The following is a 23,171-nucleotide window of genomic DNA, read 5'->3' as shown; positions in this document are numbered from 1 at the left end:
GTGGCCCCCAACTTTGAATACTTTCAGATCTACTCCCCAGTCCTGCAATTTCTGGCAAAGTCCCTGTCTCATATAGGGACAGTGTCTGTCCAAACAGCACCAGTCAGTGTTGTATCCTTCGTTGAGAATCATTCAGCTTCTTTCCAATAGTAGACAACTCTGAATTCAAAGTCTGTATTAGCTGACAGTAAACAACATGGTTCAAAAATCACTCTCTAATCATTCGCTTCAATACCCCACTAAAGCCCTTTCAGTTTAAAAACTTGTTTCCCAGGCAAAGATCTGACTTTTATTCAGATACTGACCAGACAACATAGTTCATCCTTAAGCACGTTATTTGCCTTGCCTGCCTGAACTGAGTGATGGAGTACTGCAAGTGAAGCACCCAGCTATGATGAGCTTGAACTAAAGTTGTCCAAAAGGCAAAGCAACCTCTGCAGTCGTGACACGTGAGGTGACTCAGTCTCTCTTGACCTCTACACCTTTGGTCCAACAGATCCAGCAGTCAACTGTGTGGCGCTCCCCCAGCTATTGCCCTTGCTGTCATAGCTATGTTTTCACACACACAGTCTTACTCCCCCCAGCTGTCTCTTTGCTCCAGAAATGATCACAAGCACAGCACCCTGCTGATGGATCACCCTCATCACCCTGTTATAAACCATTGCCCAGCTTGCCACGTGGGTACTCCACTAGAGGAGCTGCTTGCTGAGAAGTCATGCATGGAAATGATGGTTTCCCCTTAGGCACTGCACACTGTAGGCTCCACCGTGCAAAGACATGGGATGAACTAAAACAACAAGGAAGAGGCAGCGTATTCTTCCAAGAGTTCACAGTACGCTGCTGTTTCACCTATGGCCATGAAGCGTCCTTATTCCTGGAGGGATGCTTCAGCACAAAAATGCCTTTGGTGTGGGGCTGAAACAAACGCTCTCTGCCACCGCCTACGAGGAAGACCGGATTGCGGCATGCTTCTGCAGAAGACCAAGCAGAGGATGGGACAGCTTTTAGTCACCCTCTTCCCCTGTCTGCTTAACAGCTCCGTAAGGTAAGATTTTATGCAACTGATTGGGAGAGGCAGGAAGGGGGACTCCACACTGTAATAGCTTAAGGAGGAATACTTGTAATTGCTGATGCCACCAGCTAAAGGGAAACAATACCCTGGCACACTCCGGGCCTATCTTCACCCAGCAATTACTTCATACACCGGTTGCGTGAAAACTAACCAGCGCGTTGGTATGACTTTCATACTGTCAGAAGAGCCCGAGTGTTTCCTACACAGTCACAAAAAAAGTTACATTCAAGCATTTATCTTCATTTTTCTTGGATTATTTAAAACAGCCAACTGTGATGAAAGCAACCTCAAAGGACAATAGAATTTCTTTACGATGACAAAGCACAAGTCTAAAGCTCCTGTAACTTGGGAACAGAATGAAATATTTTTATTTTTTCTGTTTCAAGAAACATGAAACAAATTCTAAAAATCTTCTGTCTTTGGTCTAATCGTTTACAATTCAAAATACGGGGGTACTGTAAGAGTCACATTTAAGACGAAGAGTCTATACTTAGCAAGACATTTTTCTAAAACCCTCAGTGTTTTTTTGCCTTATGACACTTCCAGAGAGACACAAAGATGAAAACAGAACAAAACAGGAAACGATTTAACTACAAAAGTGAGAGGAAAAACTGCTCATGGTTAAGTGCCACATTTGTTATGAGAGTTCAAGCTCTTCAATATTCTTTTTTTCCTCATCTTCTGTCATAATGTTATTCAAAGCTGAATATAGTGACATAGCCACCTTAAAGATTTTCAAAATACAGTGTTGTTCTTACCTGTTTCGGCTGTTCTATGATTTGAAGATATGGTCCATCTGCTAACATAAAAGAAAGAAAAGTCATAATAAAAATTATATTTCTATTACTATGACATATAAAATGCAGGAGTAAAAATGATGTCCTTGAATGTCTTAAGATAAAATTTTTGAAAGCACCTAAGCATCTTCAGAACTTAAATTTTAATAATTTAATCACTTGGCCGTCTGTCATTTCCAATGTTCTGTAAGACCAGTGAAGTAAGAAAGGAAGGATTAACTCAAAAAAGTTAATTTTAGCTCAGAGGGCCTAAATGGGCAACTCTGATCACTCAGTTAAGACTAGCAAGGGTGAGTAAGAGCAGGATCCTCCCCTTGCCACTGACAAGCAGCCTGGCCTTCCTGAGCTAAGGTTAACTTTTGTATGTAACCCCCCTGGGCTCTAAATACTATGCTCACAAGCTTTTGGCCCCAGGGCTTCCTACTGAATAGGTGCTTTTGAAAGTCTAGAGACAGCCAATGGGAAGCTCTGAGGTATGGGAATATAGGAGGAATTTAAACTGTCTCAACATGCCCTAACAGTCAGAACTGCTTTAAAAACACCCTGGAATTGAGGAGACTAAACAATTTACATTCTTTTAATAATTTCAGATACACTTTTAAATATAGTGTTCTGCTGTGCCTCTAAAAACACTGAACACACTCTATTTGACTACAGATGCAGACTCTACAATGAGACCCATCTTTGAGCATGATGCCAATACATAGGATTATGTTCTACTACAGTTCTATTTGTGGCTTTCAAAGAAGGCTTCCTTAAACAACTTTCAATCTTGCACCACTGCCTGAACAGTGGCTAACTTCATATCATAAACCTCATTCAAAATTCACCAGTTTAAATAGCTTTTGAGCAGGCCCTAAATCCAATGAGAACTCGGTGCCACCAGAGTTAAGAATTCACCACCTGACCAAAGTTTAGCTCCAACTCTGATCGTTTAGATTATTTTCATCGAGAAGGAAAGCTCTCTCAGTGGATGGCTGTGAAATACCTCTTAAAATGCAAGCCCCTCCCAAGTCTGAAAACGACAGTTCTGAGAGGTATGATTTCTTCCCTGTCTCTTGCTAAGCAGAGAAGAAGAATTGGATTTCAATGCTAAAAATTCAGTTGTTATCAAAGCAGATCCCAAACGACAGTTTCACTGTGAATACCTACACCATGTTTTGCCAGCTATATTCCTGTTGGAATTATGTATCATCACTTATACTCTATTAAAGGTATTAATGCTAAGGAAGCAAGCAAGCTCACCGGGACATGTGAAACCTCCAAAGCAGACAAGCCACAGCTACGTGGCAGAGCCTGCAAGTATATAAAGCATACCATGCCCTGCCAAAATCCAGGTGTGATCTGCCTCTGAACAACTGCACCGTCTGCAAGTACCACACCACCCAGCTACCTCAACTAGATAGTACTTGGCTTCAGCACAGAACTACATCCTTGCATCAACTTTAATTGCCAATAGGCCTAAGTAAAAATGGCTGAGAATTCATTAATTTATAGTTTGTAGTATGACTACATGCATCCTTCTCAGCTCCTCAATACAACTTCACTTTAATAAAACAGACCTTCATGTCCTTAGTCAACACAAGTCTTAACAGGCTTCTCTCAAAACTAAAGTTTTGATAAATATGCTAACAGATGGAATTAGTATTTTGCTGTTGACGTTAGCTGACTCAGCAACTGAATTAGCTTCATGCCAAAGTTATATTGCTAATGTCAGTCGCAACAATTTCACATGTGAAGATCATTTATTTCCCAAGTCCAATACTCCTCCTGTGAAAAAGTACACAGTGCTACAATCAAAATCCTGAAGTCATGCAAAACAATTGCCTCAAGACCATACACACATCATCTTACATTAGAAAGCATGGAAAACAGTTTAGACTTCAGAAACTTTAAAAGACGCAGAGTAATATTTGGTTTTGGTGTGGTTTTATGTTTCAGTTTTTGTCTGTAACATGGAGTCAAGATGAGTAGAGTTGAGTTTAAGCATTATTATCAGCACTTAAATTTAAGACCTCTGTTCACAGACCTCTAACCCTCCTCATGCTTTAGGCATCTACAATTTTCTACTTCAACAATCCAGAGGCCTTGTATCTTCTGGGCACTGGCAAAAATAATGCACCTAAAATACAACCATGTAGTTCAACTTTCAACCAAGCCTCCAGGGCGGGATCTGCCAAGTAATTGTTCTTTGGCTGTTCTCCCCATAGGAATTCATTTTCAACGCATATACATTGGGTTAGTATCAGCAGAAAATACTACTGCTTTCTCTTAAACATTAGCCAGAAAAGGAAGGGCTCCTTCATCCAACAGCTAAGTGGCTGCAGCAGTCCCCCAGGATGCAGCAGACCCAGGTTCCAACTTTTCCTCGGCATAAGGAAATTCAAACTCCTAAGAGAGGGATATACACTATATTGACATATTGGCAAGCTCAAGGGGAACTCTTTGTACCGCTGAAATGGTTTCACCTTGCATGGCACTTATGAAAACTCAGGAAAATGGGAAACTTAGGACTGTGGTTCTTATGTCCCCTTGGAAAAAAGCCTATAAAAAGCATACAAATACACTGATACAAAAAAAATGAAAATATCTTACATACTAATACTAGGAAAGTGCAAAAAAGGTGCAGCATAAAAGTACAAAGGCAAATCACATGCCTGTTTTCATTAATCCATATTATACAAATCATATACCAATGTATTTAAAATAAATTTTTCTGAGGTCTTATTTTAACCTTTGGGTTTTATGACTAAATTTTTTTTTTTTTTTTTTACAATGACTAAGTAATCCTCTTGTATAGCATCTGAACCAGATCAAAATAACAGCACAGAGAAGGCACTCTAACACAGGGCACTTAATTACACTTGCAATGCTATTTAAAAATAAAGCAGCAATATTCAAGGTAACTTCCAAGCATAAATGGCATGTTATGTTGACTATAAAAAGGATTTTATTTAGTGAAAGCTCTCATACAGCTGTCTTCACTAAACTCTGAATACCTTCAGAAGTACATTAGACAGACAGCCTAACCCTGGCTATCTGTGGTTCCTTCTTTCACTCTCTCATCCTTTCCCATGAGGAAAAGATGTTTAGTGTTTTGGACAGGGAGGTTTTTAATATTTCGTTTCTATTAGTAGGCATGTGTGGTCCAAGCAGACAGCAGGAACCTGAAGATGTACACCTTGTAAGAGGAACTAATAATAACGAGATTTGTGATGATCTTTTGCACCTCTGTTCCAGGCTTGCTTCAAGTTCTTGTTGAACGAGCAACCCTCTTTTAAGTGTTAAACAACCACAAGAAAGAACGCTACCTAATGCATAGCTTAAGTTCTACTTTTGCCCTACAGAGAGGCTGAAGCGGCATAGAGTCATGGAGCTGGCCTCTACACAGGGATGACTCTCGCGGTTGCCAAGAGCCAAGTTTTGACATGAGCCCTCCTCACGATTTGCCTGGCACTGCTGCAGTCAGGAAGGCTAAAAAGTGCAACTAAAACATGCAGTCCTCCGGCCTGGAAGGGGTTTGATGCAGACTGCCACATCCTGGGTATGCTTCAGTGCTTCCTTTTCTGTCTTCTCGCCTCAGTTGCCACAGACCAACTCGCATCCCACCGCCTCCCCTCCAGCCTGAGTCACAGTCCCACTTCCCCACGTCTTCTTCAACTGCTACATTTCTTCATTTTCCTTCCTGCCTGAGTCAGAGGCCCTCCTGCATCTTGACACTCCCACCGCTTACATTCTTTCTTCCTCTTGACAGGCCTCACCCTGCACACACACTTCCCAAAGGAGCACCCATCTTAGGTTCCCTCTTGGTTCCTTCTTCCCATCCCAGCAAAGTTAAGAAAAAAAGGGCCTGTGAGATTGGTGGGATATCCCTGCAAGCTTGGCAGCACTGTAGGACTAGTAGGGTCCTTTATCTAACAGCTACCTAGTACCTGAAGCCATTCAATTTAACCTGCAACCAGCTGTAGTCAAGTCCCCCCCTCACCTCCTCTCTGTTAGTGGGTCCCCCAGAACAGGCATCTCACCCTTGTAATTGGGTGCTGTTTTGCTCTGTGGACACGGATGAAAACGCTCATAGCCTCCAGGTTTTGATTGTTAAATCCAACACCAACACTCTTGTGTCCATCCTGGCGTGTTACCTCGCTGCTAAAAGCTCAGGCTCTAGATCTAGTGTCTTATCCTTCCTCAAGGCCTATCGTAGCATTTGTATGTCCCCCCCTCAGGGATTCACCTGCACAGGAACACCCTCTTGCATCTCAGCTCTGCAGTGTTCAAAGCATGATGTTTACAGCAAGCAGCACACAGGCTTTGCTTAACCTCTCTCTTTCCTCAGTTCACTCTTCAAAATACAAGCACAGAAGATCTAGAAAAAAAACACCAGAAGCAGCACGCAAGTCTGCTCATGCTTCTGAGGATTAGGGCCACTGCTATGCGACAGGGATAATGAACAATTATCTAATTTTTGGTGATGGTCAGGCTTCCTTGAATGTCTTCCTAACATTATCTCTCTCTGAAAAAATATAAAAAGTTTTTCGTAAGTGCCTTCTTTTTCCCTCTATGCCCTTCTCATTTCTCAACAGCAAGCATCACAGAGGGTTGGGCACAGGAGGTTAAAGAAATATCAGAAAACTGTAATTTTAGCAGCCTCCATGCAATACTCTTCAGCTGCTGATGGCCCTGCTTCAACTTCACAGGCTTAGTCTGACTGCAATAAAAAAGCACACAACACCTCAATGCCAACAGCTAGTTAGACCAGAGCCCCTAAAAACCAAAACAATTAACCAGTTCCCAAAACCATCCCCAACCGGCACACAGATTGCTACGTTACATGGTTGTAGATGGCCTTGTATAATCAGGAGGAAGTAAGAAACACCCAAAATCATAAAACGCTTCGCTCAGAGCTCTGCCCATTTCCTCTCCAATTTAAGGCATCACTTTGTCCCTCCACTACACAGTGGACATCACACTGATGCGTATCTGCTTTTACACCACCTAAATATGTGCCATGGATAATGTTCCCTCCATCCCTGATGTCTCTGAGGATGAGTACCTGCCTCTCAAAGGCAGGATACTTCCCAACGAGCCAAAGAACATACTTCGTGACGTAACGCCCTTGCTGCTGGAGGTGTTTTAAACAGACAGCTCAGTCCTGCAGTTTGCACTGTTATGGCACTTGTTATAGGTACGTCTTTTTGTCAGTAAAGGCACACAGAGATTACTTCTCTTTCTAGATTTAGATGTAAATGTGGAACTTGAACCATGTAACTATCTACTACAGCTTCAGAGCCAAAATAACCAAGCCTAATTTTTACTTAAAACTGACATATGCAAGATAGAAAAAGAAGTGAGCAAAGACACTTCAGCACAGACAACCTCATTGAGAAAATCCTTGTCCCGACATCTCAAAGGTTTTCTACTATTACTGTAAATATTAACATAACGGCAGAACACCTATCATCAGAAAGTCCCCAAATTCCCCACCTATTTGTTGATTCAGCTACGCTGGCATGATATGGCAATCCACAATTAGATAATAAACCTGCCTGCCAATGTAGTAAGTCTGACACTGTGTGTTTATGAATGCACAAACTGGAAGAGGTAGGCACCACAGCAAATCACGAGCAACAATTAATGTCTTTGGTTCTGTCTGTTTACATCATCCAACTCTCCTAGAGAAAACCCCTTTTTAGAACACTTATTTTATCCTCTCGATATCTCAAGCTGGAAGTACTTTTGAATTTTTAACTGGCCTTGCTGTGTAGAAAGAAATCATTAGTTCCTGCTTGGAAACAACTAAAGTATAATATATAAATTATTATATTACCTTATAATGGAAGAGCTAGTCCACAGTAACAACACACCACAGTTTCAAGCAGGGGAGGAAGTAAGCATTATAGTGATACTACTCCAGAAACAAAATCACTGTGACATCATCAGATGGCACTGAAATAATCAACTTCTTCTAAAACTTATTATTAACTTTTTGCTTGCAATAACCTGAAATCCATGATCCTTTATTGAATTCCATTTTGTATGCAGGGAACTTGCCACCTATAGCGCAGCAGTAGACAAGAGCGGCGCCATTAAGAAAAAAAAAACAAAAACCACACCACCTTTTCTAAGGAATTTTGCAAATTAAGGATCGAGCTAGACTTAGCCCAGTAAGAGTTTTCTGTGACTCCAGAACTCAGTGAATTCCTGACTCCCCCACATGGTTTTAAAAACAGCTGTTTTCTAGTTTAGACAGGACACAGATATCTGAAAATCAGTTTTATATATCTGAATAATTTGTATGGAATGAGTCTGGCATGAGGAGTACAGAGTAAGCTTAAAAGGTACGTGTAAGAGATCATTATTGGGAAATCAAAATTCCAATAACCTTATTTGTTCCACAGAAACGCTGTGAGAACAGTAAAAAAAACCCTTGGTATACAATGCACAAGCACTTTAATCCTATACTGATGAATCTTACTGAACAATTTTATCTGCCTTAATAAAAACACACTGCAAACAAATGATTGCAACATTAATTTGTTGGATGCTTGTCCATATTTGTCAAGAGCTTTGCTCATCAGAACATTTTATCTTGAAACAAAATTATCTGTACCACATGTGTTTCTTGGTCCTTCCTCGCTACTATTCAGTCAAGAAAACTGAAGTATGGTTTAAACCAGCAAACAGTCAAACAGTAAGCATTTGTTAATTTTTATTTTTAAATCAGCATTTATTGTTACTTTAGGGTGGAATTTTGCCCATGAAATAAAAAGCTAATTGCTTATTTCATTTTACTCTTCACACCTTCACTGCTTTCAAGTGTATCAAATATTGCAAACAAAAGTGATTTGCATTTTCAACAAAAGCAAGCAATCTGCAATGCAGAAGATACCAGCTACATCCTGATACAACAGAGTCAAACAGATCAACAACAGAAAGTTGTCCTGTTAAAAGACATTAATAGCTATATTGGAGATATAAAGAAAAACCTCATGCTTAAATAAATTTTTATTTCCCTCCTCCTTTCATATCAGCTATTCTAATAAACTAAGCAGGGGAAACAGTTTTCTAAATTCAAGCAAGAAGCAACACTTATAAAGAAACTTAATAAGCAAAACCAGACCAAGGTTGATCAAGCAGCTAATACTGGCTGAGATATCACACACTTCTATTTGATATTCCTGTTCTGGAACCATACTGGAAGCACTGCATATCAGACCTTTGCAGAATACTATTTGCTTATTTTCAGTGATTACTTGCAAAATTTGACTCTGAACTTTCAAGCTAGTGTTATTATTCAGGAAATTGTCAAGTACTTTTAATACCAGACTGCCACTTTACAGGAAACAGAGAAGTCATCGAGAAGGAAAAACAGATTCGAATGATACAGGAAGTTGAATATACTCTACATTTTATAAGTGAAAAACAAGCACCTTAAGAATTATTACAACAAATGAAACACCATTCAAAAGGAAAAAAAGTACATGTTGCACTCTGCAAACTGGCAATACAAACATGTAGGTCACTGAAGATGCAAATTTAGAAAAAAATACAAAATTATTTATAAAAACAGGTCACTCACAGCTCTTTGGTCACAGGTCACCATTTAACTAATTGAAACTTTCCATTTCTGTACAAGCCAAAAGAAAATCAGATTTGCCTCACTGTTGAAAGGTTCATGAGGGTAAGAAAGAGATGCATGAGGGTGTAATAAAAAGTCTAGTTGACAACTTTGAGATCTAGTATTATGAAATACAAGAGCGTAAACAAAAAAGCCTCTGAAAAGAACTTTGCCAAAAAACAAACTGGAAGCAACAGCAGCACAATAGCACAATCAAATAGCAACGGTTCCTACCTGTTCGTAGTGGTAAGTCTGAAGGGATGCAATTTGTATTATTAAATAACGGATTCATTCCCATTAACGGATCCATTGCAAACATCTATATTGAAAGAAAATACACTCTTCATTACTACATATATACATAATTTCATAAAGCATCTATCAGCAAAGAGTTTCCAAGTTCTCTGCGAATACTGAGACTGCAAATACCCTGGTGCAGTACATAAACTTTTTATATCTATCTTAATTTCGCTGGCAACAGCAGTGCAAGCAAAGGTGATAGTACTGACCAAGTTTCACCAGTATCATGAGACTGCACTGAGCTCAGCACAGTTTCCAAGCATGCATTTTGCTTACATGCACTAACAACTATATATTCAAAAGAGCTTATATGGTAAATTCTGAAAATCTGACCCTAGATGTCTTGCCCAAGGCCTTACTAAGAACTTGTGCATTTTCATTTCCACTTCTGTGATTAAATCCCACCAGACTACATTCCTTATGTAAATATATTTACAAGCTCTAAAGCAAGAAAACAGTATACCCAGGTTAAAGTTCAATTTTTTTTTTTTTTTTAACACTGACATGTCTTAACTCACTGTAATTTTTGTCAGGTATAAATCTATCTTCTTCCAAAGTGGAGCAAGCATAAAGGAGAAAATAGTTTCTTATTGAAAATTAAGGTGAGTAGAAATGATCTGTTCTTCACTCAAGCTTTTCACTCAAGCACCATTCTCACAATTCAAATGAATCATGAAATGACCTAATGAGATCAGGAAGAGCTTCTGAAGAGCTAGGCCTACTGATCTGTGTGAGTGAAGGAACATTTTAGTCATCAATGTCAATGCAAATTTCACAAAAAATGATACAAAGGGGCCTTTTAGGGCATAAGGGGCTTTATTTTCAGATAAAGCCCGATGTCCACCACAGAAGACATTTCAGAGCAAGTGTCACAGGCAGACAGGACATAAAAATGAGTATTTTTCCAATTGCTTCTTTCAGCAGGCCTAACTTTGCTTTTCATTTCAGCCATTTCACTAGTGGTAAGGCACTTTACAGGTCACATAAAAAACACCTTCAAGAAAAAAACCCTCTAGATTTCCCCAAACCTGATTTCTCTCAGGAGCTAGAATGCTTTTATATCTCAATGTGGTTAAGCCTAGGAAATGACAGGACAATGTGAGAGGAAGCCAAGAGAGAGAGCTAGGAGAGAATACAGGGATACTGAAAATACACAAATCCACTTACTTGGAGATCAGACACTCCCATAATATAGGAATCTTCTCCTGCCATTTTAACTCCTGAAACACAAAAACATGATCAGAAGTCTCATTTTTTTCAATGTACAGCAATAGAGAAACTTGAAAAATGTTAGTTAAAAGCCCCATCTCTGACCCTTCTTATTTTACTCATAATGTTAATGATTTCTAAAATACTCTTAAAATTCCTCAGTATTTGCAAGGGGCAGGCTAAGGACAGGATAGGCTACAGCTAGGATTTCCCATTGCCTGCTCCCAAGCAACTAAAAATTATGAAGTCCTGAAGTCAAAATTTATTAAAATCAGGAATTAATTTGTTTGTGTCTTTGCTCTAACATTCTGCCATTAGAGTTTAGGCAAAATCATTATCAGAGTTTAGCAAAAGCAGGACTCTGCATTTTTATACAATAAAAAGACTTCTGAGCATTCATGAATGAACCCTCATGGTTTTCTTGTGCAGTATTGCTAAAAGCAAGATAAAGATGCCTGAACAAGAACATCCGATATTTTCTATTTAAACAAAAACTGGAGTCAAACCTTGACTAATTTTGGACGCTTTTATTTCCAGAGGTCCACAAGTGCTTGGCACCCACAACAACTCAGCGCTGACAATGACAATTATGGATGTAGCACATACCTAACCCTCTCTCACAGGTCCACATGTAAATGCTGGACACTGGGAAAGTTTAGCCTGGCTTAGTTTTCCTGGGGCCAGTAGCAAGCCAGTAGCAGAGCCTGGAAATTTTCTTAGGAATTTATTAGGTCTATTATAAAAGATTAGTGTTACTTCCTTTCATGTAGATGTTATTGAAAGACTCACAATTTCACTTATGTTGATCTTACTAAAAAAGGCTCTCCAAGGAAACATCTGAAAATAACTGTAGTGACTATTTCAAGAGACTCATGTCTGCATGCAAGCAGCCACTTTAAATAAGGTTAATAACTAACAGAAGATAGAAACATGTCACTGGCCCTCATATTCCACCACAATGAACATGAGCCATGTTTTCCAGCAAAGCAAAGTGAACTGTGAAAACCTACTGCCCTATGAAAGTGTGACAAGTGATCAGTAAACCAGTATAGAAAAACTGAGTCACCGTATACCTTCTACAGGAATTGGAAAGGCAAATATCAAAAAGAAAACTGGAATACTCGGGTACTTCACTTTGATGGAGGCTCAACTCAGCTTGTTAACAAGCTCCAAAGACAACATATAGCCACCCATCCCACACAAGTAGAAAATGAAAGAAAATTTTAAATGGAGAAATAGAGACACTTAACACCCACATGACTTACAGGAAAAAGAGGTCCATGAGGATAAAATCATTTTTTAAGCTAGAAAATAAAAGTACTCGCCTGTTTGGAATTCAGTTTTAGAGAGAAATATTTACTGGGTAATATTTACTTGTAGTATTTGAACAAATATCAAATAGCTGGTCATAAAATTTCAGCCAAAAATGAATAACAGATATAACAAGCAGCCACAGTCACCCATGCTGTACTTCATCACCTAATGCATCAGGATTTCAGCAATATGAAAAATAGCAGTCAATCACATTATCTCACAGGCACATTCTGCAAAGCATTATTTTCATCAATAATTTGCTATTGTTATTATTAGTATCAATCTTTATGGAAAAAAGTCAACATACAAGGCATAACAAACCCTTCAGCATACAACAAACTTTACTAAGACGTTTTTATTTGATATTCCATTCCATAGAAAGAATATAAGCCTCATCACCAATCGACAAGTTACTGAAATAACTGTAATTTAGTTTTTGGCAAACACTTCCCAGTTAAAAGTGTAGATATTACAGAAAACAATCTGAAGACCTCAACAGCCAACATTTTTCAGGAAGTGTCAGAAAATACCCACCCTGCTGATACACACTGATTAGGTAACTGAGAGTCCAAATGCCAGATTTCTTCTGCATAAACAGAATAAAAACTGATCCTAAAAGTCTTGTTTTGTGATCTCTCATATTTAATCACTTACTATTTCGTGAGCCACATATGCAAAATTGTGTTCCAAAATACCTAAAGCACCCAGATAATACGGTAAATATGCTTGTTCAGAAAAAAAAGAAAGGTTCTGAGGAGCTAATATGAATAGCATCTGCCCACTTGCCTGTTTGCTAAATGTATACTTCTTTGCAAAACTTTCAAAGCATCTCACAACTTTTTCTGTAAGCCCAATAGGATAAATTTAAACAGCATATTCCATCGTCTTTGCCCTACTGTAGTTTCTCAGACTGCACCACTCTCACTCCAGCAGAACTCTGTGGGAGAAGGGCAGTTCTCACACCTGCTACGCTTCCTGCTCACATTTACAATTCTACAATACATGACTTCAACAAAGTGGAAAAATACCGCAGAGGCAGTAGTTCTGAAAACTTTTCATTTAAAGTACTTTGATATAAAAATTAGAATCCATACAGAAATAAAACCTACATCTATCTGAATCAGTCCTTCAATTTCACCTGATCAAAATGGTCATTTCTGGCTTTTTGGCTGATGCAATGAACGACATCATGAGAGCAAAACAGCAGTCATTAAAGATGAATGTTACACTCAGAAGCAGCAAGGTAACTACCCACATACTACCCAGCTGCTGTAGGTATGTACTCAAGAATTTCTAACCAGGTATTAAACACACTCTCTCTCCCCCAAAAGCACAGGTGTCTCTTACTTGAGATCTTTGTGTTCAAGAAGTCAGCTGCAGTGTTTGGCGGAGAGGTTGAAGACATTCTCTCTGGCTTGAATGCTAAGCCAGTTTATTATAAACACACAATGACTTAGATGTGCAAACATATGCCTTTGTGTAGGTAAACTGACACTCGATTGCCTTTTCAGGGCCTAGACAAAAATTAACCCAGCAGTTTAAAATGACCCCTCTAAATGACTGAAAACACTCTCAGTTTCACTATATGTTTTGTCCTCTTTCAAAGTCAAAGAAATGACGCAAACGTTCCAGGAGCCCTACCTCCAAAACATAATTTGTTTGCTTAGGATTTATTTGGTTAACAAATCCCTAAGCATGCTCTTCTTACAAGAAAACTGGGGCAAATCCAGGGAGTCAATAGCACTATTAAAAAGCAAAAAGGCACTTGCAGAAAAACAGAGCCTAGCATTAATAGTATGACTTTTAATTGGCCTCTTCCCTTATTGCTTGAGTTTCTAAGCGCCTTTCCTACATGCATTAAGTGGTAAGATTAGCATCTACCACGAGTAGCTTTGTTCATTCTCTCTTTACATGAGTTGTATTTTGGGGCAGGGATTGTTTTTATCCAAGCTGTATTTGCTGCTATATGCATCTTAGAGAAGTGAGGTCAAAACCACTTCTCTCTCATTTGAAGATGACTGGGATTAAAATTGCTTTCTGGAAGTCTGTGTTACCATATATGCCTCCTTCCCACATAATCTCCGATTCCCACAAGCGGTACTGCAAACTTGCACCTACCATGAAAAAAATACCCCTCCACCTGCAGACCACAATCAGCCACGGCAGTCTCCACCCTGGAGATCATCTGAAGTCTTTCAGATAATGGGGCACAGGAAACCAAACATTTCAACTCACAGTATTTTTTAGTGTGAAAATTCAAAGGTGGGTGAAGGAATGTCATTTAGCTCCTAGTGCAATGAGAAAACATAAAATCCAGCTAAACTTGTCCAAAATCACACAGTTGTGCCTACTGAGGGACTATAAGTGTGTATGCATGTGTATAGGCATACATGTGCAGTATTTCTTTCTCCCCACAGCAGGTCAGTTGCCCTTGTGAAAAAGGTTAAAAAAAAGAGAAAAAGAAAAAACCTAGGAAGATATACATATACACACACACACATATACATGGAAGATGATGGGTTGCACCAACCAACCACGGAAACACAATGGCAGTTGCTTTGCGTCACTACTCCTCCTTAATAACCAAATAATACCAGGTACAAGTAGGCACAGCTGGAAGAACACGAGTTCATTTATTGTATTCTGAATATTTGTTTTAAAGCTTCAAAAGAATCAGGCATTTAAAATGGAAACAACATAATTAATGTACGAATGCTCTCATCCAGAGGCAAGAATTCTGTTTATCTCAATCATTTGATTTCAGATCTCCTGCTGTTCTCCAACATCTGTATCTAACTACCTTTTAAAAACAAAGATTGGTTTCTCTAACCAACTTTTGTTAGCCACCTGATTTTTCGGAGTCCAGATCCTTCCCTCTACTGTTCCTCTTCAACTTTCTGTCCTGAATTTTAAAAATGAGGTAAACCATTTTCCTCTTTGATACCAGTATCCAATCCAATACCTACAAACAGAGAATGGGACTTCTTTCTATTAGTTTTCTACAGACAAGCATAACCCGATGCAAATTTCATCATCTACAAGGAACCAAACTTAAATGTTTGATTCAGATACTAATAGTCCAGTTATTTCTGAAAACATTCACAGACATCTCACCCAGCAACTGCATGCCTTTTAAAAAACGAAGACTTTAAATATCATTCTTTTTCCTTCTAGCTTTGTTCTCATACTGGCCTGGCTAAAAAACTGAACGATATATATACTAACAAATTAGGGAGACTTCTTATTCCTCCAAGCAGGAAATGATTCATTTGAATATTACCCTAAATAGTTGAACAACCTCCCCTCCCCCCCAAAAAAATAAATTTGAGCTTTAGTACCCCAAATCTATCTATTCATGTTTCAAAGCGCACCAGTGCGCTTACTGATGAAGCTAACATTTCACATAGGACCAGAAAAAACCAAAACAAAACAAAACATGACATATCCTTCCTTTCCCAGACCTTCAAAGAGAGACATGGTGAGCAGGTCTCTACTTTTCATCTATGTTCTTTGAATATAAATGTATTTTTTAAATCAATTTGGAGAGACGAAGTATCATCAACTTCTCTACCCCACAAAGATCTGCCTCATCATAAAAGAAGGTGATGCCTGGTAGAAACTCTTACCAGCCACTCATCTCTCTCAAACTGTCTGTACTTTGAGCCAACCAAACAAAATAAAAGCATAAAACCTGATGTGACAAGATGCCTATTATATCCTCAGAAAATGAACGCAAAAGACTAGCATCAGGGTATCTGCCTACTATTGTGTTTTAAAATATAAAGAATCAACTCATCCTTTCTAAAACTTGTCCATTCATTTTTAATTACTTCAGTATAAAGATTGAGTTCAAGACTTACTAATATTTTATGGAAGAAGGTTTGGTTATAGCACAGATCAGTTTAACAGGCTGGAAATCAAGGCATATTCTGTAAAAGGTACACTGAAGATATGTATGTTAGTGAATCACGATCTTTATTACCCAGAATTCATTATACTTGTGAACTGGAATTAGTCTGATGGTTAAATAAATTTCTATGTTGAAGAACGTCTGTCTCTTGCTTTATGAGACATTTTATATCAACCTCTTCTCACCTGTGAAGGCTGGGATTCAGAAAGCAAGCCTCAAGACGAGAAACTCCACTACTACACTCTAGCTGACTTGATATATTGAAAGCACAGTTCTTTCTGCAAGTTTTGTAGCAGCGTGTTTTTTCTCTTCAGCTTGGCTTTCAGTGGAATTTACCTCTTAAAAATAAACTTCTTTAACTGGACACTGAATGGAAGTCATTAAATTCACTGTGGTCGTGCTCTTAGCCTCTTCATTTTGCTTATTAAAAATAGAGAGGAATAAGGATGAAAGAGAAGCAAAAACATTTGTGTTTTATATATTATATTGTAAGTATATTTTTGCTACACCAGGCCTATAAAACACGGCAGACCATCTGATTGCAGAGAACTATGGTTTTAGGAACAGCATCAAGTTCTCTGAAATCCTGTAGCAGCTATGAAATACTGAGGTAGGAACAGTAACTGTTGTACTGTACAGTCTCTACAACATGTTTTACCTGGTATTGTTTACTACTTTTAGTGGCAACTATCCATCCTTGAACCTCACTTCTCTATCCTTTGCAAAACATAATCTGTACAGAGACAATTGTTTGAGAGATCAGCATTTCCCAACTGGAGATGCTGGGAAATGTATTGTGCAATAGACGCTGCAACTTGCTGGGTCAGGGCTGGAAGCAGGACAAGAGCTGCTGGGATGATTTTGGCTAGAGGACAGAGCAGGCTGCTCTGACAGGACAGAGATACTGATCCAAGACGTTTAGTCTCAAGCCTTCATCACTGCAGTGCCTTCAAAGTCAGGATGCAGCCCATCCCTTTCAATGCCTGGCCTTTTCACCTTAGCTCTGGACACCTCCTCTCAACTTCATCCAGCACTTCATTTCCCTTGTAACCCAGTTATTTTTTCCAAAATACTGGGAGCGCAGCTCCAGAGCAAAAACCTTTGGTGCGAAATATGTTCTTAGAGAAGCACGGGGGGGAGGGGGGGGAATAGGAAGTTTGAGAACTGCTGTTTTCTACCCCTGCACAAAATAGCAGGCCATACATATACACAGGTTTAGGTCTTCTGACACTTCAGAGGACACATGCGTTGGGTCAGGAACCTACAGCAGTTACACGGACAACCCTTAGTTTAAGCTGTGCACGTCCTTCTAACCACTTCAATTTTTTAAGGCAGAATAAAAGATGCTTTTCTTAAGAAAAAATAAATCCCATTTTTGTTAAAAGCAATGTAACAACAGTAGGAATATTGTAAAGGAAGGATTCCAAACAGCTGCTGGCATTTTGAACACATATTGTCCAAACCTGCTTAAAGCAGGTCTACACAACTGAACTCCAACAGCTGTTAGCTCCCAGCACCTTGTACTTCCATTACTGTTGCCATTAATGAAGCTGCTGCATGAGAAGATTTTCTGGAGAGGAAGAGTAGGGAAAGAGAGACATCCCCTTCCCAAACACTAATCAAGCAAAATCTTAACACAGAAAAGGTTTTACCAATAGTTATTTTATTTACATTGCTCTCAATTACTCATTTTGATTCCATCCCCTTTAATAAATTATACTGTTTCTGAAGTCCCCAGGCAAAGGTTAAGACTGGACCAAATATTTATCATTTAGATGACTGCTGTCCTGATGCAGAGTCTGGAAAAACTGGGAAAATGCAAGCTATACACACACATTTTTCTTGCCAAAGTAAAAGGAAAAGAAAAAAATGTGCTAGAGACAGCAAATTCCTGGATTATTAAAAATAAGAGGTGATAAACAGCTATAGTGTTCTGAAATACACAAAGTAAACAGAACCAAAATATTAAGGGAACATCATGCATACTTTCACTCACATTATTGGCATAGCTCTCTTAAGTACAAACAAGAAAGCAAAAACATTTTAAAAACCGTGAGAAGTGATTGCTAACTTGCTCAAGTTGACAAGGAGCCCCTCCAACTAATTCTTTTTGAAGGAATTTTAACTCAGTAATGAAACAGACTTGAAATTTGAAGTTTGCCTTTTAAGTGTTAAAAGTTTACTAATATTTTGTCTCCTATCTATGACTTCAACACTTGGGGGTTTAGGGGGCATTTTAAGGAAACTGTATTCTCAGTATAAAACTCAACAATGCTCAATTTCTGCAAAAGCGGCATACGGAAGTTGTATTTTTTTTACTTTCCTTCAGCTGCTAAAAAGATGTGTAATCTCTGAATAAAGATTTGAGTATAATTTCTCAGCATACAAGTGAGAAAAGGTTTGTGCAGAGAGGCATTTTTATCAAAGACACTGCTTTCCTCTGCAGACTTTTTCTCATCCACAGGCTGTTGTGGCTGCAATAACACTACATAACCCTAAATAACACTGTTTGTTTTTCTAATACAACAAGACGAATTGCCTTCTCTTGTTATTAATTAAACCTGCTTATTATTTCCTGTTGGGTGGGACCTGGGAGTTCTGTCTGTGTGTTTTTAAAATGAAAAAACTGTTGAAGGTAAAACTTTCAAATACTTTCAGTCATGAGCAGATACATTATGGGACAACAGTATAAAAACCATAAAACATTTAGGAAATTAAATCAATCATGAGCATTAAAGAGATTTCAGAAGTGTGATCTCTGAATCAGAACTGTTGGGTGCAGAATTATTGTAGGAAATCTAGCCTCAAGTTTATTACACCAGATAACTACTAAATTTGAAGAAAAATTCACAGCATGAGGAAATTCACTTGGCAAAAAGTAACAGGACTACCTGGATGGTTGCTTTATAAAGTATCTTTACAAACAGAATTTTTGTGTGTTTTATTTCTTTCCCAAATGTCAAAGTAGTGAACTAATATGACAAGAGGAAACACTAAGATGCCAAAAACATATAAACTGTTTTTCCGGGACATTGTTAGAATAAAATTAGAATGTTTTTGTTAAAACACATTCAAAGCAATTTAAACCAAAGGAATAAACAGTATTCAAATATATGGCAAACACACTCTGGTATATGTATAATTCTAAGTATATGTAAAAATACTGAGGTTCAACACAGCAAAACAACCCTAGTAACTACACTGTATTTTAGCCACGTGGGGTGGTAATGCTACTTGAACTAACCTGAATATCATGTTAAAATGCTGCTACTTTTTCCTACAGATTAAAAAGAATCACTGAATATTCTTTAGAAGTAGTTCTAGTTCATACAAAGTTGTTCATCAAAGTCAAATTTTAACTTAAAAAGCCATACATGCCCGTTTCATAAGCCTTAAGCGTAATGAATCATCAATATTAAACAGCAAAACTTTTCCTTTTCGGGGCAGGGGGGAGGAGGAGAACAGCATTTCTGAGAAGCAAACTCAAGATTTCGGAAGTCCAGTTCACATAAGACTTGCTGTATTGCCAGGTAGTTTCACACAGGTTCTAGGGTCTTACTGAAGACACAGTCCCTCATTTCATGAACAACGGCGGCAGAAGAGGGCTCAGAGAACAGCAAGGGCTGTTACCGCTGCAATCACAAAAGTGAGCTAAGGGATTCTCAGTGTCCTTTTGGTTTTGAACAGCCACTGAAAATGTAACGTGACAGAAACGGTCAGGTGAAATAACACCAGTAAGTGGAAGCAAACAGGTAGAACTGAGTCCAGGACGATTACAGTTATACCCTAGGTTTCAAATCTACAGGTGCAAAGTAGTTACTAAGGCTTTTTTTTTGTTGTTTTTACAAAGAAATAGTCAAACTCCTGCAGCCTCAATTTTCTACAGTAGCCTATGATATAACAAAAACCACTTAGACTAAACCAAGATCAAAAAACCATCTGCTCACTTTGGTTTTACTTCATTTGTGTGGTAAAATCTGTCCATAAGTGTTTTAAACTGATAGAAATGTGATCTTTACAAGAAACAAAATTAAAAAGTCAAACAACAAAAGCAACACCACACAACTCAGACCTACTTTGCTCTTGATCTGTTGATACCAGTACAGTTTGCTTGGAGGATGCAATGAAAAAAAATATATCTGGCACTGCTTTTCAAAAGAACATAAAAGTTGAGAGGGGGGAAAAGTGCTAGTAACAGCAACAGTAGCTTCCTCCCCACACACGGTCTGTCAGCTCCACCTAAATCCTAAACAAAGTATTTTACCTTGAGACTGGAATAATTTGAAACATCTTTTAAGGCCTTACTTCTGAAACTGTCAACAGCGCTTCAGCAAAATATAATTGTTTAAATGAAAGGACTTGAAGACGACTCACTGAATTACTTCTATGCTCAAAATTAGATGCAAACTTAGTGCCTGACTGACCTAAGGGCACAGTCAATGACAACTGTAATTATGATCTTATCAATGTAGAACTTCATAAAAGGTTCACAGCACAGCTTATTTAAAGAACATCAAATTACAACTTCCACTTCTAAAATATCTGTGTCCGAACTAAAAGTGACCAAGACCAGGAATTTCCTTTTCATTATTTGCCTAAAACATTCTCTCCTCTTTGTTTTATAATAGCTGTGTTATTTTGTGTCTGAGAACCAAAGAAAAGCGATCAACATGTTGGAAAAAAATTTTAAACTAACTTTAGAGTTTTCATTAGTTGCTTAGGAAAATGAGTAACAATTTTCTTTAAGACTAATACTTCTGAATTCAGAGTTGGCAAACATTTACAGCACCGAAAGGTGAGAAGATTTTAGCAAGTACATTTTGAAGCGATCTATGAAAACGCAGAGTAATTAACCAGAATCTCTGAAGATCGTGGAATTTTCTCATCACTAGCTACATCAGAAAGCCAACTGTAAGTTAGTAAAAATATACTGTCCTTCACTGTATCTTTGCAACTTTAAACAACATTTACTTTGTATGCACGTAACTATTGAGGGAGATTTGAACTTTCTAGTCAGCACGGAGCATCCTTGATAGTGAAGACTCACTGTCCGTCCAGACTCAGCAATGATCAGCACGATAACATGAATTGCTAACTGCACTTATTTCTGGAGTTTGCATCTATTCTTGAGACAGTGGCATGGGAAGATTTTGGGAAAAGGCAATGATGAAAAGGAGGAGTATTGTTTACATGAAAACTCAAAAATCTATTAATTAGCAAATTTGCATCAGTGATACTTATTTGTAGGTATCCACCACTGAAGTAACATAATGCCAGCTCAATGAAAAAAGTAAATTTAAATTTATCATTAAAATTGATTTTAAAAGTCAAATACATAGTAACAGAGAAACAATTAATTGCTGTTTTTCAACAAACGAAGTAGGAACTTTTAGAATGTGCATATAAATAAAGTATCACTGTCTGCTTTCTACCGTCTCCCAAAATTCCCTTGTTCTCTCTCTCAGCACACTTTTTTCACTTTTTTTTCCCCAGTAAACTTTTCTGATTTCAAAATATATCCTACAAAAACATTACCAAGGTGCTAACTGAACTAAGCGTCTACAGGTATGAAATTTATCTGCTACAACATTATTTTTGAAAAACACACAACATGACACAAAGTGATACAAAGCAGTTCTCAGTTTTACAACCTTAACTCTACTCAAAGTGTATTGATTACTTGCATGAGAAAATAATTTCATTTTTTGATTACTCTACTACCGATTGACGCTTTGTTCTTTAAAAAAAGGGACAAAGGGTGGAAAGAAAAAGGCTTTTTGCCTTCCGTTTAATATTTCAGATTAAATTATTTCACAGATCTTGCATATATTTCAGCACTGTGTTTCCTTGAAATCTCCACACCCTGTGGCAGAACCTGACAATAATATTTCAGCATAAATGTCAGTTAAATTATTGAGACAGGAAAGTTTACGGAACAGAGGATCTGCCTCTGGATAGTTACAGGCTGCTTTTTCCTCTTTCGTTTTCTCAATTAAACTGTAGTCATTTCTGTAGATTGCAAAACACTGCAGACAGGATGACATCTCAGAATGACGTCTTGGTTAATGCTTTCCTAGAATAGGAAGCTACATTCTCTTTTGAAAGAATAAAAATGCTTTGACTGAAATATTATTTCAAAAGCTGACACTTCACAGTACGTAGCACAGAGACTCTGGATGGCAATAAAAACAAAGAGCTGTATTTTCAACTCTGTTCTGTGAGCTTGCCAGTGGCTCTGTAGCACCTTACAGCATGTAAGGCACAAGGCGATACGGCAGAGAATTCATCCACTTAGTACTAATTTCCTCTGTCAACGGAATAAATGAAAAGAGGACTTCCGAAGTACAAAACATCTCAGATATGATCAGCACTTCAAAAATTAAAAAAAAAAAATATATATCAAAAAACCCACTTGTATTTCTTTTAAAATGTTATTCTTTGGCAAAGGTTTTGAGCATTTTAAAACAGAAAGTTGAAATGCAGCACCGAAGTTATGATGATCCCTTGCCTACAAAGCCTTATTCTGCAAATGCTTACAGGCACTTGTATTTACTTATTTGAATGACATTACATAGCAGTACACTGCATTATGGTAATGGCCAAATAACACATAGCTCATCTGTACTACAGTTCAGAAATAATACTCCATTTTACATTCACATAAAATAAGTCAATAGTGCTGCTTTATCGAAGCTACCATCGAAGCAGAAAGCATCAATAGGTAAAAATAAAAAAAAATTATGATGACGAAGAGCTGAATATTCTTGGTTTTAAGGTCAGATGTAACAGAACGAGCAGTCTGGTAACATTCCTTGTCACGGTGAGAACTTTTCCGTTTCATCACGTACTACTAAACTGCCTTTAAAACCTCACTATTTACTACCTTTGAAAGTAGCCTTTATTTGTACTACCTGTGACACTTCGCAAGTCCCGAGACCAGGACACCAAAAGCTG

General features: G+C 38.1%; 1 protein-coding gene and 1 long non-coding RNA gene across 3 annotated transcripts in view; one reads left to right on the top strand and one right to left on the bottom strand.

Moving 5' to 3' along the window:
• NFKB1 (nuclear factor kappa B subunit 1) overlaps window positions 1–23,171 on the bottom strand; it is a 61,227-nt gene that overhangs the window by 36,856 nt on the left and 1,200 nt on the right. The window contains exons 2-4 of one of the 2 annotated variants that reach the window (XM_087736717.1): window positions 10,952–11,004; window positions 9,719–9,803; window positions 1,831–1,871 (exon numbers count right to left, since the gene is read on the bottom strand). In XM_087736717.1, coding sequence (XP_087592843.1) covers window positions 1,831–1,871; window positions 9,719–9,803; window positions 10,952–10,996 — 171 coding nt within the window. In that variant the 5' untranslated portion in view covers window positions 10,997–11,004. The remainder of the gene's footprint in view (window positions 1–1,830; window positions 1,872–9,718; window positions 9,804–10,951; window positions 11,005–23,171) is intronic. The other variant, XM_087736718.1, reaches the window with a different exon arrangement.
• Window positions 514–13,290, top strand: LOC148051487 (uncharacterized). Its single transcript, XR_015699720.1, has 3 exons — window positions 514–1,045; window positions 10,318–10,386; window positions 11,531–13,290. It is a non-coding gene; the product is annotated as an uncharacterized LOC148051487 (long non-coding RNA).

This window comes from Nipponia nippon, unplaced genomic scaffold, assembly GCF_047370975.1.
Source record: "Nipponia nippon isolate SJK-2023a ecotype South Korea unplaced genomic scaffold, ASM4737097v1 scaffold_6, whole genome shotgun sequence".
NCBI classification, from domain to species: domain Eukaryota; kingdom Metazoa; phylum Chordata; class Aves; order Pelecaniformes; family Threskiornithidae; genus Nipponia; species Nipponia nippon.
Note: the sequence above shows the minus strand (reverse complement) of the source record. Positions and strands in the feature narration are given on the sequence as shown.